The sequence below is a fragment of the Neoarius graeffei genome, chromosome 24 (assembly GCF_027579695.1).
Source record: "Neoarius graeffei isolate fNeoGra1 chromosome 24, fNeoGra1.pri, whole genome shotgun sequence".
Classification (NCBI taxonomy): domain Eukaryota; kingdom Metazoa; phylum Chordata; class Actinopteri; order Siluriformes; family Ariidae; genus Neoarius; species Neoarius graeffei.
The window spans coordinates 610,327-628,760 of record NC_083592.1 but is presented as its reverse complement, the minus strand read 5'-3'; the positions used below and the strand labels follow the sequence as shown (position 1 = coordinate 628,760).

The following is an 18,434-nucleotide window of genomic DNA, read 5'->3' as shown; positions in this document are numbered from 1 at the left end:
TAGCGCAGTTCTCTCAGTAGTTGTGTGTTTATGGAGTTTTCTCCCTTCAGTCGCCTCTTCAGGAGGTGAAACGCTGCTCAGTTGGGTTCAGGTCTGCTGATGGACTCGTCCAGTCTAAAACCTTCCCCTTTTCTTCTCCTGATGAAGTCCTGTGTTGCGCTGCAGTGTGTTTTGGGTTGCTGTCTTGCTGCATGATGAAGCTCCTCCCAATTAGATTGGATGCGTTTCTGTGTAAAAATCTCAGACAGAACGTTTCTGTAAACTTCTGAAGTCATTCTGCTGATACCATCAGGAGTTCATCAGTGAAGATTAGTGAGTCTGTTCCAGAAGCAGCCATGAAGCCCACACTGTGACACCACCTCCACGCAGCAGATCCTTTCCTTCTCCACTTTTTGGTCGAGGATCATCTTGGTTCCAGAGTGTTTGTGGTTCGTCTCTGTATTTCTCTGTGAATTCCAATCAGACTTCTGATTCTTACTGCTGACGAGAGGTTTCCATCTGCTCTCATGGTCTCTATAGTTCTGCTCTCGAGGTCGTCTTCGAGTGGTGGATTGTGGTACCTTCACCGCTGCCCCGTGGAGGTTGTTAGTGACGTCACTGACGGTTGTTGGGTTTTTCTTCACAGCTCTCACAATGTTTGTCATAAACTGTGGTTGTTTTCCTGCCTGATCTGGTCCATGTCTGGTTGTTAGTACACCATAGGGCTGTAACAATATGCGTATCGAAATCGCGATACGCATAGCCACGATCCGTGTCGAGATACAAGAAGGCAGAATTGCGGTACACCCTTTCAAATGTCTCCTCAGCCCAAAAACAGAGGTGCTTCCAAACTTCAGTTTATGAATACTTTTTATTTAAATTGCATTTTAAACTTACTTAAATTACTTTTATTTTTTATATCTATTAGTAAGTCGTTTTTTCGCCGACCTGCGACAATCTTCTGCGAATCACACAATGTCCACACTCGCCACTGGCAACCATATGGCGTCCTTGACCACCAGAGCATTCGTTTCTTTTAAGCGGTCGCCATTCTGGTTGCGACGCGGGGAGCGAATCTGTAAACAAGCAGCTCATTGGCTGGCTAGGTGTGCCACAAGCCAATCACAATCACCGACAAAGCTGCCTTGACCGGAAAGGCATGTCTGCTTGGGCGTTAGCGGCAGTTACGCGCAGTGTTGCCAGATTGGGCGGTTTTAAGGGCATTTTGGCGGGTTTTGAACATATTTTGGGCTGGAAAACATCAGCAGTATCTGGCAACATTGGTTATGTAGAAGCCTTCTGCGGCAGTTACACTTTGACACGCAAGCAATGTTTCACTATAAAAATTCCGTAATTTCCATCTGTTTTCCGCAATCACAGAAAATCATTGGCCCTATGAGAGTGAGACAGTGAGAGAGCCACCCCTATACCCCCCCCCCCCCAAAAAAAAATCTTAACGGATTTACACGATTTGGAAAAATGACTTTTTCAGAACCGAAAAAACCAGAGCTTCCGGCTCAACAGTATTATTTTGAGAAATAAAACAATCTTTGGATATACATTTGTTCATTTTTGCATACATATTACTCATTCTCTGCAGTGGTCTGAATTATTTGTTATTAAATAGTTAATGTAAGTAAGTAAATGTTAATAAGTCAAATTTACTACTTTAAAAAAACATATTTAAAAAAATCGTGGGTGTATCGAATCATGAGTCAAAAATCGTGATACGAATCGAATCGTGAGTTGGGTGTATCGTTACAGCCCTAGTACACCAGCAGTTTCTTTCTTTTGCAGGAAATTCCATGTTGTTTTATTGGCGATGCCCAGCGCTCGTGCAGTGGCTCTGATCGACTTTTCCTCTTTTCTCAGCGTCAGAACAGCTCGTTTTCTCCCATAGACAGCTCTCTGGTTTTCATGGTGTTTTTTCCTTTTTTTTAACCGTCTTCACAGGTGAAACCCAGGGTTCAACCAAAATTCGACATTCAGACCTATTAATTATTGAAACTGTCAATCAAACAGGATCCACCTGGGGTACAAGAAACACCTGGCAGTCACATGTTCCAATATTTATTGATCATTTGAAAAATGGATGGCTATAAACAGAAGGTGATGTTCTTAGTTGTTTAACACATGTAGATGTAAATATTAGGAAATGAAAGCTGAAAGTTGGATCTGTGATTTCATATTTATCTTTTGATCTCAAACCCAAATGTCTTCAGCATATAGCCAAAACTAAAAAATGTGTCTTACTGTTCCTTATAGCTTTACTGCTGTTGGAGGGGACTGTGTATATTCATTTATCATAACAGTCCTACACAAACACAACATTATCAATATCAACATATACAAATATCATATTTAGTACATAGAGACCAAAACATGAAAAAAAAAGAATTTACAGGTACACTCCACCAGTAAAAGTCCTGCTGCTGCTGCCTCGGCCTTTTCAACATCAATAAAAGAAAAACTAAATTGTGAAGATTATGGTGACTTTTTTCACCTTGGATGTATAATTTCACCTGGGTTACCTGCGGGTAGGTACACTCGCTTCTTCATCTTATGTGTCACTAATCAGCTTCTGCCAAACTATCACAAATAAACCACAAACAGCTTGTGTCACGCTGGCGTGATTGTCCTGATGGTTACCTGTGCGCAGGTACGCTCCTGTGGGGATCCTCTTCCTGATTGCAGGGAAAATCCTGGAAATGGAAGACCTGTCAGCAATGGGTGGAGCTCTAGGCCTCTACACCATCACTGTCATCATGGGCCTGTTCATCCACGCCACCCTTGTCCTGCCCACCATCTACTTCCTGGTTACACGCAAAAACCCCTTTGTGTTCATTGGGGGTCTCTTACAGGCCCTCATCACTGCACTGGGCACCTCCTCCAGGTAACCAGCACATCTGTACACCTGGATACATGAAACCTACACATCTGCCCCTCTCAAAAGTTACACACCTGCATTTATGTACACCTTTACACCCCTACACAACATCATATACATGCACACAGTTACACACCTGCACCTTCACACATGTACACAATTACAGTTAAAACCTAGATACAGCTTTACATTATATCTCTGTATACCTACACACCTGTACACAGCCGTCTTTCGCATCATTACACCTTTACTCCTGCACATCTGTACCTCTAAACACCTGCACATTGTCATCTCTTTAATGTGCACAGCTGTACAGAGCTCACAGACTACAAAACACTGTCATGATATAAATCTGACAGAAGGTGCCAGGAACTAATAGCAATTTTGTGTGTGTGTGTGTGTGTGTGTGTGTGTGTGTGTGTGTGTGTGTAGCTCTGCCACACTGCCCATCACGTTTAAGTGTCTGGAGGAGAATAACGGTGTGGATAAACGTGTAACGCGGTTCGTGCTGCCGGTTGGAGCCACAATCAACATGGACGGCACGGCACTGTACGAGGCGCTCGCTGCCATCTTCATCGCTCAAGTCAACAACATGAACCTCAACTTCGGCCAGATCCTCACGGTCAGGTACACACACACACACACACACACACACACACACACACACACACACACACACACAAAAAAAAAAAAACCCTGCCATGATGCAAACAAATTCAGTTTACCTTTAATTTAGTGTAGAATTTACACAGTATCTATTTAATTCTAGTTAATAAAATGTTGTTCTGATAAAACGTTATCAGTATCACAGCCACGGCAGCAAGTATCGGGGCAGCGGGGATCCCTCAGGCCGGCCTGGTTACCATGGTGATAGTGCTCACCTCTGTAGGACTGCCCACCGATGACATCAGTCTCATCATTGCAGTTGATTGGTTCCTGTAAGTGCATTCCACTGTGTGTTTTCATTTGTGACAAAATTCAATGAGCTGAACCATAGTAGTGTGTGTGTGTGTGTGTGTGTGTGTGTGTGTGTGTGTGTGTGTGTGTGTGTGTGTAAATTGAAGTTGAGTCATACACAAAGAGTTTTTTCCCTTTTCCACAGTCCATTACCCACAATCCATCTGTTTATGATCACTCATACATCGGAGTCCAATTAACTGATTCTCTCTCTCTCACACACACACACACACACACACACACACACACACACACACACACAAAAGAATCTTATTGTTATCATTTCCCCAGAAGGAGTAGGTTTGGGATTGGGGCTATAATCTGTTTAAAATTATTTTAAACTTGTATTCAGTGGGAATATTAGAGGGACAGGATGTGTAGGACGGTTTGGAGTGAGAGAGGTGAGAGTGAGATGGTTTGGACACGTACAGTGGAGAGCTGCAGGGTATGTCAGGGAAAGAACACTGGAGATGGAGATGCAGGTAGAAGGAAAAGAGGAAGAGCAAAGATGAGATTTATGTATGTGGTGAAGGAGGACGGGAGGAGATGGAGGGACATTATCCGCTGTGGTGACCCCTCACAGGAACAGCCGAAAGAAGAAGATGATGATAATAATAATAATAATGAAGTAAACTTAAGAAGAACAATAACTAAGAACTCTCCTGACTGTTTCCCCGAGTAACTGTGAGTCACCCAGTGAACTGTCTGGAAGCTGCGCAGCACAGAGAGCCGTACCATGAAAAGTCTTTGTCTTAAAAAAGATATCAACACCGTTCCGACTCTGACAGGTCCGTCCTGAACCGGTATAGTGTGCTTGTACACAGCTTTTGCATAGATGCACCCGTTCTCTCGTTCCTGTCATTTTTCTGTCGTTTTTTCCTATAGAAAAAAATCTCGGTTTAAAATGGCTCCACTCGCAGCATGACATGACATTTCACACTCTAAAATATTTTTTTACATGAGCTGGTGCTGGTAGATTAACAGGGAGTGTGTGTGGTTTAAAACAGAGATTTTAGAGCGCGAGGCGTGCAGTGTGACGTTACACTAAGTTTTTCTCCCGAAATTCCATTCATTTGAATAGTCAGGAAAATACCACACACTCTCTGTTCGTCCACACAGAACCAGATCATGGATAAAGATTTTAGAGCGTCAAGTGTCATGTTGCGCTGGGAGTTGAGCCATTTTAAACTGAGAATTTTGAGCACACAGGCACACACACACTCTAAACACACTACACACACTCTAAACACACTACACTCACTTTGCCACATGCACACTACACTCACTTTTTGTAGATCATGTAAAAAAAGGTTTTGCAGTGTGAGGTCTCGTGTCTGATCCAGTTTCCGTCGGTGAGCCTCTGTTCCAGCTGATCAAACATACTTGGCATTTTCTCTGTGGAAATGCAGTCGAGTTCCAGGTTGTGCTTTCTTTTTAGCATCATTGTGGTGTTTATATGCTCCACAGTGAGGCATACTGATTTAAAAACTGACAAATTCAGTAAAAGGAGCAAAGCTACGATGTAAACAGAGAATATAAACAGCCGAGTTGCTCCAAGCGACCGCTACCTGACGTCATCGCATACGTCATCACCGCAGGAAGCCCATCTGGGATTTTAAAGAAAATACATTTTTCACAACAACTATTTGGTCTCCAAAAATGAAAGTTTGATTTTTGAAACCTGTGACTACATTTACTTAAAATAAGTTTGAGAAAATATCCACAGGAGGATCCCTTTAAGTCACGTTTTATGTCAGTGTTTACGTGAGGAAAGTTCCTGGTGTTCGGAGTCAGTTCTGCAGCTGCTTTAGTGGATGTTCTGAACTCCACATTCAGATTATTAACGTCACCTGTGTGTAATTCACAAAACCAAAGTTACCACATTAATCTTGAGTAGAAACATCAGATCCAGAGTTTTTCACTCGTATCCAAACTACTGCCTTTAAAGACAAACACTCACCTTTAAAACGATAAAAATCAGGTATAGAAAATGTGGACTAAAAAAAGGAAATAGTGTTTTTTTCCTTTGATGTAAATGTAATATGCTGTAGCAAAAAAAAGCACAGCAATAATATAAAAATATACCAAAGACTACTAAACTATAAAAAGACTAATATGCTCCATTGGATCAGTTTCACTGGTCAGAAAACGAAAAGCTGTGGAGTGAAATACAAAGCGTAATTCCTCTGTTTCTTTAATTAAACGCTTCCTCACAGAGTTGAGTGTGAACGCTAGCTTTAGCTGACAGAACTGTTCATGTTTTTGCACCACAGCGCTGCTGAGTTCTGGACTCTGATTGGTCAGAAGGTGTTGATTTAGTTTTCTGTAACAGCAGCTCTGATAGTAGTGCAGCTGCACATCACAGCTTTACAAACCTGCTTCCAAAAAAGTTGGGACGCTGTGTAAACTGTCAGTAAAAACAGAACACGATGATTAGTAAGTCATGGAAACCTGATATTTCAATGGAAATAGGACAAAGACAAAATATCAACTGTTGAAACTTGCTGGCACTAAATTCAAATGAATCATTTATTAAAAAAAGAACAATAACATTTCTGTTTCAACAGTTGATATTTTGTCTTTGTCCTATTTTCATTGAAATATCGGGTTTCCATGACTTACTAATCTTCGCATTCTGTTTTTATTACATTTTGCAGAGCATCCCAACTTTTGTAAACAGGCTTGTATATTAATACACTTGTTCTAATTTCTACGTTATGGTTTCCATAGTAACAGCTCATTCACAGGGGCGTGTCCAGTAGATGCGCCACTGATGACAAACAGGTTAAAAATGCGTGTAACTGTTGATACAGTGATGTTTTCTGTGAGATGTTTACAGAAAAGAAGTAAAACTGTAACTTTAAATTTTCCAACATCTTCAGGACAGAGTTTATGCTTTGTGGTTTCTCAGGAACATGATGAGCTGCAGAACAAAACACTTAGTGACATGCTGTTACAGGAAAATAATCAACGTCGGGGTCATAACACTGGATAACATTATTGATTTCAGATTATTGTCAGAGTTAATATGAATATTTCTCTTATTGTCATCTTATTGTAATAAATTTAGTGTTTTTATCTGAATCTCTCTCTCTCTCTCTCTCTCTCTCTCTCTCTGTGTTTCAGAGATCGTTTGCGAACCACCACTAATGTTCTGGGCGACTCAATTGGCGCAGGCGTGGTGGAGTTTTTGTCCCGTCACGAACTTCACGTGGCTAACGTGGAACTCGGGAACTCAGTTCTGGAGGAGAGCGAGAACAACAAAGTGCCATATCACCTTGTCTCTCAACAGAACGAGTGCGAGAACGACAAAATCCCCAACAATGAGACCAGCATGTAGCTGAATATCCTGATGACTGAAACAAACCCAACGCCTTACAGAAAGCACAACACTCTCCCTCAGACACTGATGCATTAGGGGTAATGTGGACTCAACATCCTGTCAGGAATTTAGCATTATTTTGTTTCTGTTGTTTCTTTTCTAATCAATGAACTCTTATAAAAATCATAAATTAACATAGAAAAGTTAAAGGTTCTGACTGCAAAGTTGAATTCTGGGTAAATGTTCCGTCTCTGTTGCTGTTGGAGTTTGGAGATGTTGCGCTGCTGCACACACACACCGTGTATCCTGTGTGTAAATGTTTTGCCGAGATAAAAAACATCCCACGTTTTACGATTCTGGAGATTGCTGAAGTAAGTGAGCAGTAATATCACGTGACCACCGTGGGGCGTGTTTGAGCTACTTTTAACCAAAAGCCTGCCTAGTGAGTGCAACTGCAAAGTAGAGCAGAGTTAATGGCGTGTCATTTTTCTGGACAGATAACTAAATCATTCTAGCAAGCATTTAGATATCTTAGCCTTAGCATACATGGGCTCAACTCCACAGTAGCGAGTATGGAGTTATTGGGGCCTTCCACATGACGTCATCATAACTGCAGGTTTGTTTACGCAGCCATGTTTCCTGGTGAGCTCTGTGTTTGATGACCGGTACAAGTGTACATGAGGGATTGTGAGCCAAATTCAGTGCATCTCCAGATAAACCTGTAGATGTTCCATCTAAAAGAACAACGCCAGAGACCTGTAGTGCTTTTGGATGGAATAACAGATGTGGAGATAAACCTGGTTTAACTTTGCACTGCTTCCTGAAGAGACCAGAAAGACGAGAAAAATGTTGAGCTGCAGTTAAACAGGAAGAAAAACATCCCTGTGTGTGTGAAGAATATTTTATATCCGGTTAGTGTGAAAGCTCTGTGTAACGTTAAACTGTGAACGTGAGCTTTGAACACGATATATTTAGCTCTTCTGTCCATAAAGCCGATGAGCTGTTGCCATGGTGTGGCAGCCATCATCCGTCTGTCATCCACAATTCAGTTAAATCGTATCTACTCCGTCAGTTCTCCGCGGAGTTCCGTTCTTATTGTTTTGTTTGAAAGAACTCATCACTCTGCACAAAACTGGGTCATTGTTTTGTCAGTTTTTTTTGCTAACAAGTTAGTGATTAGGCCAAATTAACGAATTTTCCAGGCCTCTCACTAGAATTGTATCTCCTCTCTCATTTCTCATCTAATTCCAGTTCTGATCGTTGTTTTGGGTCGATCTTCCCTTGGGGAACAAAATTTAGTCCTTTGTTGATTTTCCTGTTGTAAACAGTTTGTCATAGAGGTTCTGTTTAATGTTTTTTTTTTTTTTAATTTTCAGTTCTGTTTGATGTTTTGGTCGTCATGGTTGTTTTGATGGCAGGCCAGATGAGCTACTATGTCCTTGATGTTCTGGTTTATTAGACCTAATGCTTGACTCCACTAGCAGTGTGTTTGTTCTGTACTGATAATGTAGACTCGGCTGAACACCATAAAATATGTTAGGTCTTGGCTCTGGCGTGTTTATTACTGTTAGAAGGCCACATTTGAGCTTACCTTTGCCATAATAAGGTCTTTATTGGGAATTTCCCATAACATTCCGACATGAAACCTGCCTTGAAATATCGGTAGGCATCTGGACTTTTGTAAGCTTTTAGCATTTCCAGTGTATTTAGAAGTTTAAATACTAAACAGTTCAGGATGTCGTAGTTTCCCAAATCTGGTAGCTGGTTCGCTGAACAGTTTTCAAGTGGAATAAATGCATTTGAGGGTAAATTGCACGGCTCTGTGATGCTGTTTGTTTCAGCTTTTGGACCTAACACGATCTGCTGTTATAAAATACATTTTTAATTGTCACGATGTTTTGTGTGCATTGCTGTTGTGGTGTGATGCAGTTCCATAGTTATGCTAATTAGTTAAAGCTCCTCGCGTTTGGCTATTTCCGTAGGGCCGTACTGTTTACCTCAAGAGGGAGGAAAATGGTCCCAAAATGGAGGAAAATGACCCTCAGCACATCAAAATGATCACATCTCGTCCACATTATATTGTTTTTGCGAGATGGAGGAAAATGCCATTGTAAAACGTCCCTGATGTGGGTGGAGTTCAGAAGCATGGCAGGCAGGAGCTGATGTTCACACACACTTTATTATGCCTCCGCCACCGTAAGGTGCAGGAGGCATTATGTTTTTGGGTTGTCCGTCTGTCCGTGCGTCCGTCCGTGCTTGCGTCTGTCCCGAAACCTTGTGAACGCGATATCTCAAAGGCTAATGAAAGGAATTTCACCAAACTTTCACCATTTGTGCGCTTTGGGACAAACATGAACTGATTAGATTTTGAGATCAAAAGGCCTAAGGTCAAGGTCACTGTGAGGTCAAATGTCTGTCCGAAAACCTTGTGAACACAATATCTCCAAGGTAGATGAAAGGAATTTTACCAAACTTTCACCATTTGTGCATTTGGGGGCAAAGATAAACTGATTACATTTTGAGGTCAAAAGGTCTAGGGCCAAGGTCACTGTGAGGTCAAATGTCTGTCCGAAAACCTTGTGAACACAATATCTCCAAGGCTGATACAAGTAATTTCACCAGGTCACGATTACTGTGAGGTCAAGTGTCCATCCCCAAATCACAACTTAATAAGGCGTGTAGTCCACCGGGCGGAGGCATCCCCATCGACACCATTGGCGTCGAGTTCTATCTAGTTTTTACTGTTTTCTTTGGTTTTCAGCTTCATTCACTCATTCGTGGCTCTCACACACACACACACACACACACACACACATGTTCTGGTTGGGAGAGCTCTCGTCTCTTTGCTCTCTGCCTCCTTTTCTAATGTCCATTGTCACTGCAACACACACACACACACACACACAACATTAATTGACAACAGCTGCATTGACTTTGCCACTCACCTTCCTTGGCCCCGCCCTGCAGTCACAAACTGATGCTAGGCCACTCCCCTGCTGCCACAGCCATGCACAATAAAAAAAATTTGAAAACTTCAGATGACTTTGCAGTCAGCACCGTTAAACTGAATTAGTATGTAAACATACTGCATCAAAATACATTATGCACAATTAACAAAGCTGTAAACAACACAGTTAGCACTCTGCTAATGATCTATGGATGTATAAACAGATTTCAGTGGTGTGTAGTGACAGTTAACATGTTTACAGGTCGAGTCAGTTTATCTGTATCGCACTTTTAACAACATTGTCACAAAGCAGCTTTACAGAAAAATAAAGACTTGAAATGCATGAACTAATTGTACACTTCTGTTAGCTGATTAGCTGTTTATTGAACTGTTTATAAACACAATGTTAAAGCAAGAAAACTAGGCAGCCTGTCTTAGTAAATTAGCTCATTTTTTACATTTTAAGCAAGAAGATTTTTTGGATTAGTAAAGTTAGCCATGTTGTCTGCTAACCAGTACTTCTAGCCCATGTGTTAGCATTTTAGCAAGACGTAGCATGTCACTGTGAGAATTGTGTTTAAATAGTTAGCTCGTACACCACCAGGTAGACTGTAATGCTAATTCCATGAGGAAGTTAATCTGGCTTTTAACAAGCACTTCTTTGTTTTATACACATGCACTCTATGTGTTCACTCTTTACTGTGATATCACCATCTTTCAGAGGTCACTAGCAACTTTAGCCTTTAGCCTTGAGGGTAAATTGTTAGTTAGCAGTAATGTAACGCAGTGTAAGCACTTATTACCTCAAATTCAGCTAGTGATTAGTTAGTAAATTAGTTAAAAGCTAGTTATGGAAGTGTTAATTAACTGGATTATACGTTGTTAATTAAAGCAAATGAATTTAGATGGGCGGCACGGTGGTGTAGTGGTTAGCACTGTCGTCTCACAGCAAGAAGGTTCTGGGTTCGAGCTCAGTGGCCAACGGAGGCCTTTCTGTGTGGAGTTTGCATGTTCTCCCCGCAGGCTTGTAGTACTCGAGTCCGACTCGTGCTCTAATTTTAAGGACTCATGACTCGACTCGGACTTGAGCACTGATGACTCGGACTTGGACTCGTAAATTGGAGACGAGGACTCGGATTTTTTTTTTTTGTAACATGCCATAATAATTTGGTGTAAGATATTTATATCTACATTAATTTTTGTACTAATTTTGTGTAAGAATGTCACACCTGTGCACCTTGGCGCGTGCATCAAATAGACTCTCAGGCGCACTCTGGACAGCGCACACGCCAGGCGGAATATCGTGTGCGCCGTAAATGACTCGCGCCTGCACAGGATTAAGGTGCAATCAGCATGCCTAAATAAAAACTGTGAAAACACACTTACTTTGCGAAGTATTGAGTTGCGTTGCTGACATATTACCGAGCCTTATTTCCTTGTTTGGTTTCCTGATCCCTGATTTCCTGTTTCTCGTCTTTGATCCTGCCGAGTCTACGATAGCCTGTTTGTGCATCACTCGACCTATCGCCTGTTTCACTGTTTTATGATTTTACCTGCCGTTCTGGATTGTTTGTCTTTACTTGTATTAATAAACACATCTTCTGCACTTCCATCCGTCTCCCAACCATCTCTGACAGAATACTTCACACTCCCTGATAAAGAGCAGCACATTCACCTGTTCATACGCCACGTTCAGGAACAAACTAATAATAATGGGACTGAAACAGACACCGTCACATGATGCAGCTCAAGTGTTGGACTTAACTCGAATTTTTTTAATGACTTGGACTTGACTCAGACTTGAATACTGGGGACTCAAGACTGGACTGGGACACAAGGTTTAGTGACTCAACAGCAACACTGTCTCCCCGTGTCGCCGTGGGTTTCCTCTGGGTGCTCCAGTTTCCCCCACAGTTCAAAGACATGCAGTTAGGCTAATTTGCTACTCTAAATCGCCTATGACCAAAAGCAGTGCAGCAGAGAAGTGGTGAGCCGGCTGAACATACGTAGCCAAGAAACCCAGGAAAGGGACCCGACCTTGAAGAAGAAGAAGACTTTATCATGCGAGCTTAGTTTGGCCTAGCATCCTGCTAAGCTGTGATTTTATACGTGTTCAGATAACTTTCTAAAATAAAACAAAATTAACTCTCACAAGATGGCAGCAATGTCCCACAGTGCAACGCAACAGTTTCACATGCTGACCCAGGATGCTAATAAACAATTTCTAAAAAAGGGCATTAGTGTGTAAAGGATTGAAAATTCTCAAATATAAGATAAAGAAGATGGCAGAGCTGTTACTGTTGGTTGAGATCATGTGACCAATTTTCATTCTTCCTCGTTTCATTAAAACAGTTAAAATATATTTTCTTTATTCGTGTTGTGTTTATATCGAGGACAGGCAAGATGTAATGCAGGGATGTAGATGAGAAAGGGAACAATGAGAGGGAGAGGAGAGAGAAAGAGGAGAGAAAGAGAGAAGGAGGAGAGAGGAGTGAGGGAGATGAAAGAGGGAGGGGGAGAGGAGAGAGGGAGAGGAGAGAAGGAGGAGGGAGAGGAGAGAGGGAGAGAAGAGAAGGAGGAGAGAGGGAGGAGGGAGAGGAGTGAGGGAGATGAAAGAGGGATGAGGGAAAGGAGAGAGGGAGAGTAGAGAAGGAGGAGAGAAAGGAGAAAAGGAGGAAGGTGAGGAGGAGAGGAGAGAAGGAGGAGGGCAAGGAGGGAGAGGAGAGAGGGATACGAGAGAGGGGGAGAGGAGAGAAGGAGAGAGGGAGGAGGGAGAGGAGTGGGGGAATTGAAAAAGGGAGGGGGAGAGAGGGAGAGGAGAGAAGGAGGAGGGTGAGGAGAGAAGGAGGAGGGCAAGGAAGGAGAGGAGAGAGGGATATGAGAGAGGGGGGAGAGGGAGGAGGGAGAGGAGGGAGGGAAATGAAAGAGGGAGGGGGAGAGGAGAGAAGGAGGAGGGAGAGGGAGGAGAGGAGAGAAGGAGGAGGGTAAGGAGAGAGGGAGGGGGAGAGGAGAGAGGGAGGAGGGTGAGGAGAGAAGGAGGAGGGAGAGGAGAGGGAGGAGGAGGGAGAGGAGAGAGGGAGGGGAGAGAGGGAGGAGGGAGAGGAGAGAGAGGAGGGTGAGGAGTGAAGGAGAGGAGAGAAGGAGGGAGAGTAGAGGAGAGGAAAGAGGGAGAGGAGAGAGGGAGGAGAGGACAGAGGGAGAGGAAAGAAGGAAGAGGGAGAGGAGAGAGGGAGGAGCGTGTGGAACATAAACGGTGAAGACTGTCATAAATAGAAAGCACACAGTGCTGCGGATGTTTCTGCAGCTGCTGTCTGCTGGCGTCTGGCTGAACAGGTGCATTCTGGGAACCTGGGAGTCAACTGAACACTTATTTATGGATAAATGTGTGTGTGTGTGTGTGTGTGTGTGTGTGTGTGTGTGTGTGTGTGTGAGAGAGAGAGAAAGAGACACTGTATCCTGAATCTGTGTTGAAGTGTACATGATATTTTGCAATATTTAACATATGTAATATTGTTATGATGAGCACTTCAGTACGTTCAGAAGTAGGCTGCCTAAGTAGGGAGTGTGACTCTGTAAGACAGTGGGTCCTGTTCAAGAGGTAGTGTGAGGACAAGTGTCTTCTAAGTGTCCCTGTTCAATTAAAAGTAAGCAGCACCCTTTCCTTGGTCCACTAGAACACACACACACACACACACACACACAGGAGGATTACCAGTTCAGTCCACCAGGGGGCATGTCAGAGCACGAACACAAACCTGCAATATTTCACGCTAAAAATTCTTGGCATGGATTCACACACTCTGTTAATTTACATTTCTAACCTTTTTAAATCATCGTCATGTTTGTGGACATAAACACCAGCTGTTTTATTCAGAATGGAAAATAATTTATCGACTATAAAAGGGTGAGAAGCTCGGTCATTCGGGAGAGACTCGGAGTAGAACCGCTGCTCCTCCACATTGAAAGGAGTCAGTTGAGGTGGTTCAGGCACCTTGTTAGGATGCCCCCTGGATGCCTCCCAAGGGAGGTTCTCTGGGCATGCCCCACTGGGAGGAGACCCCGGGGCAGACCCAGGACATGCTGGAGAGATTACATCTCTCGACTGGCCTGGGAACGCCTCGGTATTCCCCCGGAAAAGAGCTGGTGGAGGTGGCCAGGGAGAGGGAAGTCTGGGCTGCTCTGCTTAGGCTGCTACCCCCGCGACCCGGATCCGGATAAGCGGTAGAAAATGGATGGATGGATGGACGGACTATAAAACGTGTGTGTGTGTTATGTTGTGGATGTTTGTCTGTGCATGTGTCTGTACAGTGGTGATGTATAAATTATGTCTCTGTCTCTCTCTGTGTCCCTGTAAGACAGAAAATCCCTCCAGTTCTCCGACGTTTCAGAACCCTGGGAGGACAGTGGAATAGTAAACCTGTGTAAATAGATGTTCTGAATATGTGTTTATTTCTCACAGTGAAGGAGAAAGTGCACCTCAGTCTCACCCTCACCTGCCACACAGGGTCATCAGGTTCTTTGCTCTCTCAAGAACCAGGATTTTCTCTGTTTGGACTGTGCTCACTGAGTCTGGACCAGGTCAGGATCTGCCTCTGCTTTGAGTCTCTGACAGTAAAGAGATGTTCCTCTCACTCAGATTCAAATTTTTTTTCTAATTTTCTTTGCCAATGTTCCAAATACTTTTCTTTCCTTTGTTGGATGAGCTTGCTGATGTTAAGTTTAAAAGCAGTGCTGGTATGAGAAACACAGTGAGTATCAATTAGAGGGAGGACAGTCTCAGTACACGCCGACCCTCAGGACTCAGAGGATTCAGGACTCAGAGGATTCAGAACTCAGGTCTTGAGTTGGTTCTGTGTTTAAATGCAGTGTATCTGTGTTTGTAAACAGATCCAGAATTTGAGAGCGGTTCAGTGCCAGTGGAAATCTGCCTGATTCTCCTCTACACGCTTTCGCTGGAGTTTTCTTTGGAATTTTTCAGATCTTTCGATGGAATTCTCCATGTGGCTTCTGTAGGATGTTTGTCTGATGTTGTGTCACTGTGATTGGACCCCACACCTCACCTCCATACAACACAACTGGCTCGATTGAAAGGGCAAATATTTTTTGCACCAAAGCTTAATAAATATGTTTATACACCAAAATGTTGTTTTTATTGCGTATAGAGTTCTGTGAGCTTTTTCCTTTGGTCCAGTCACCGCCCAGCTGAAACTCCCCAATGCAGGTGTGATCATGCAGGTAACAGCGCTGCGTCGTGTGCTGCGTGGTGCTGCCCAACTCCCCCCAACCCCAGGGGGGGAATGCTCTCTGTGCTCCTCACACCTGGGCTTCTTCTGGAAAGATCATCATGTTTGTGTTCTTGAGATTTCCTGTCCGAGCCCAGTGCAGACACGGGGCAGTGATCCTCTCGCAGGTCCACACGCTGCTGGAGGCCCTGCAGTCGCGCACATCAGGAGGAGATGTGGAACAGTGTTGAGCTGAGGATTCACTTCTGCTTCACTCCTCTTTTCTGAGTCAAACACTGCGTAATTGTGTTGCTAATTTTCACAGCGTTGTCATTTTCAGAATAAACTCTTGATTATCTGATAGACTTTAGTCCTCACACCACTTGGTAAAAGTGTAAAATATAATCCTTTGTGCCAAAGAGAGTCAAATGGGTTTCTTTAAATCAAGAAAACAAGTAAATATTTTCCTTTTTTTTGTTTGTTTGGTTTACATGTTTATTTATTTGGGTTTTTAGGGTGTAAATGTGGTGAGTAGTGCACTAATCCAGAAGAAAAACGATGTTTTGCTCAGAACACTGTGCTCTCTCTCTCTCTCTCTCTCTCTCTGTGGGTGTTACTGTATCAGTCGAGGCGACCATCCAGTTTGCAGAGATAAACCCTGATCCTCTTAACACACACACACACACACACACACACTAAGACCTCTGTAGGCTGCAGTGTTAGCTGAGTGGTGTTCAGAGAAAAAAAACGATATAACTCAGTGTTTTTGGTGTAGAAATGATGAGTGTGTGTCAGACACATGTGGTGATGAGTGTGTTAGTGTGTGTGTTAGTGTGTGTGTTTGATCAGACACTCTGTAAAAGACAGATGATCAACAGGAGGATGGGTGAGTGACCATACTTCTCACAGACGATCCTTTTAATGAATCACTAACAATTACTGACACTTTTCACTGAATCATTATGATTACGTTTCCAGAATCATTTTACTGAATCACTGCATGTACAGCATGTTCGGTGAATCGTTTAACTGAAATTATTTTGATTATTAAAAATTATTTTCAAAGAATTACTTTGTAATTTATTTTTTGATATTATTGAAATATTTGAAAGAATATTTTTAATAAATCACAAAACCAAATAATTTTGGCTTACTCTAAACTAAAGGTCACTTTCCTGAACCATGGTTTATAGAGAATTATTTTGCTGAATCATTCTAGAGATTCATAACTATTTAGTAACATTTTACTCAACATTTTTTAAAGTCTCACATTGTGTGTGTGTGTGTGTGTGTATAGGCAGTTATATGTATATTGTAAATGGTCTAAAGTCTTTATAAATCCCTTATAAAGGTCATATTTCACTGATGTTCCCCAATATTACAGATCGCCTGAGGGCACCTCTGAGTTTGGAGCTGCAGACGGTGAACTGTACAGCGTTCCGAATTCAGTGGAAAATTCCACACAGGCACAACACTATCACTGGATACAGGGTATGCACACACACACACACACACACACACACACACAGAGTATATAGAGTAGGTCCTGATTTTGACCAGAGCCTGTCTTGTGGGTTTAGTGAGCGTTGTCTCTCTCTCTCCCTCTCTCTGTGTGTGTGTGTGTGTGTGTGTGTGTGTGTGTGTGTGTGTGTGTGTGTGTGTGTGTGTGTGTGTTGCAGGTGTTCTATGCAGAGATGAGAGACGGTCGTTATGTGAATCCCACCATGATTCTGGATGTTCCTCTGAGTGCACACACACTCCTCACTGTACACACACACACACACACACACACACACACACACACACACACACACACACTTTTACACAGATTCACTATGCTGTGTGTTTTGTTAACACACTTCGCTGTCCTTTCTTGTGTTTCAGTGTTGACTAGTTTAGTTTATTTCACCACCACACACAAGCTCACAGTTGGTTCTGTAATTATCACAGGGGCCGTTTCCTGCACAGCTGAGTTTAGTGAGTATAAGTCATCACATCTCATCACTCATCACAATAATCATCACAATAAATAAATAAACCTAAAAAAATACCTTATAAAGCTTTAGCGTGTGTGTGTGTAGGATGTGGTGATTGGAGGGCTGGACATGGGGACTCAGTACGGTATCAGTGTAGCAGCGTATGATGGAACAACACAGGGACGTCCCAGCATGCCGAGGAGTGTTAGCACCGCCTCCCAGGGTAAACCACACCCACTGGTCACTCACCCCAGCATCTTAATCAAAACTCATTAATCACAACTGTTCTTCTTTATCATTATACATAAATCTGTCTCACTGTCTATTGGTCTCTCTTTGTCTCTCTTCTCACTCTCTCTGTCTGTCTTTCAGGTGTGTGTATGCCCCCCTCCGCTCCCACTCAGGCTGAGGTGGTTGCCTTGTCGGACACAGAATTGGCATTGTCATGGCAACAGAGTGAAAGTCAAGGGAGCTCACCTGTGCTCCACTTCCTGGTTGCGTACATCAGGTAACGTTTGTGTGTGTGTGTGTGCGCGCGTGTGCGTGCGCGTGTTACTGTGTTCACTGCTTCAGTAATTGGGATTATATTTACACCCAAACGCTTGACACTCAGCATCTTCAGGGTTGTTTACAACAGTTTAGAAGCGATGTATCCACTCGATCTCAGCTTCGGTAAGTCATGTAGCATGTAAGTGACGTCACAATCTTGGATTTCTCATTATCTCTAGCTGCTTTATCCTGTTCTACAGGGTCACAGGCAAGCTGGAGCCTATCCCAGCTGAGTACGGGTGAAAGGCGGGGTTCACCCTGGACAAGTCGCCAGGTCATCACAGGGCTGACACATAGACACAGACAACCATTCACACTCACATTCACACCTACGCTCAATTTAGAGTCACCAGTTAACCTAACCTGCATGTCTTTGGACTGTGGGGGAAACCGGAGCACCCGGAGGAAACCCACGCCGACACGGGGAGAACATGCAAACTCCGCACAGAAAGGCCCTCGCCGGCCACGGGGCTCGAACCCGGACCTTCTTGCTGTGAGGCGACAGTGCTAACCACTACACCACCGTGCCGCCCCCACAATCTTGGGTTCTCTCACGTAATTTGTTCTCAGAGTGTGATATCTGAACCTCAGAGAG

The 18,434-nt window shown here is 43.2% G+C and overlaps 2 protein-coding genes across 3 annotated transcripts in view; both read left to right on the top strand.

The window, feature by feature from the left end:
• Positions 1 to 10,378, top strand: part of slc1a3a (solute carrier family 1 member 3a) — a 55,889-nt gene extending 45,511 nt beyond the window's left edge. For both annotated transcript variants that reach the window (XM_060907645.1, XM_060907644.1), the window contains 4 exons: positions 2,639 to 2,872; positions 3,299 to 3,493; positions 3,670 to 3,804; positions 6,950 to 10,378. In XM_060907645.1, the coding sequence (XP_060763628.1) occupies positions 2,639 to 2,872; positions 3,299 to 3,493; positions 3,670 to 3,804; positions 6,950 to 7,163 (778 nt within the window). In that variant the 3' untranslated portion in view covers positions 7,164 to 10,378. The remainder of the gene's footprint in view (positions 1 to 2,638; positions 2,873 to 3,298; positions 3,494 to 3,669; positions 3,805 to 6,949) is intronic.
• Positions 7,778 to 18,434, top strand: part of LOC132872618 (pikachurin) — a 37,220-nt gene continuing 26,563 nt past the window's right edge. The window contains exons 1-7 of the mRNA XM_060907551.1: positions 7,778 to 7,787; positions 14,552 to 14,670; positions 16,164 to 16,200; positions 16,699 to 16,805; positions 16,994 to 17,080; positions 17,396 to 17,513; positions 17,663 to 17,798. Of these exons, the coding sequence (XP_060763534.1) occupies positions 7,778 to 7,787; positions 14,552 to 14,670; positions 16,164 to 16,200; positions 16,699 to 16,805; positions 16,994 to 17,080; positions 17,396 to 17,513; positions 17,663 to 17,798 (614 nt within the window). The remainder of the gene's footprint in view (positions 7,788 to 14,551; positions 14,671 to 16,163; positions 16,201 to 16,698; positions 16,806 to 16,993; positions 17,081 to 17,395; positions 17,514 to 17,662; positions 17,799 to 18,434) is intronic.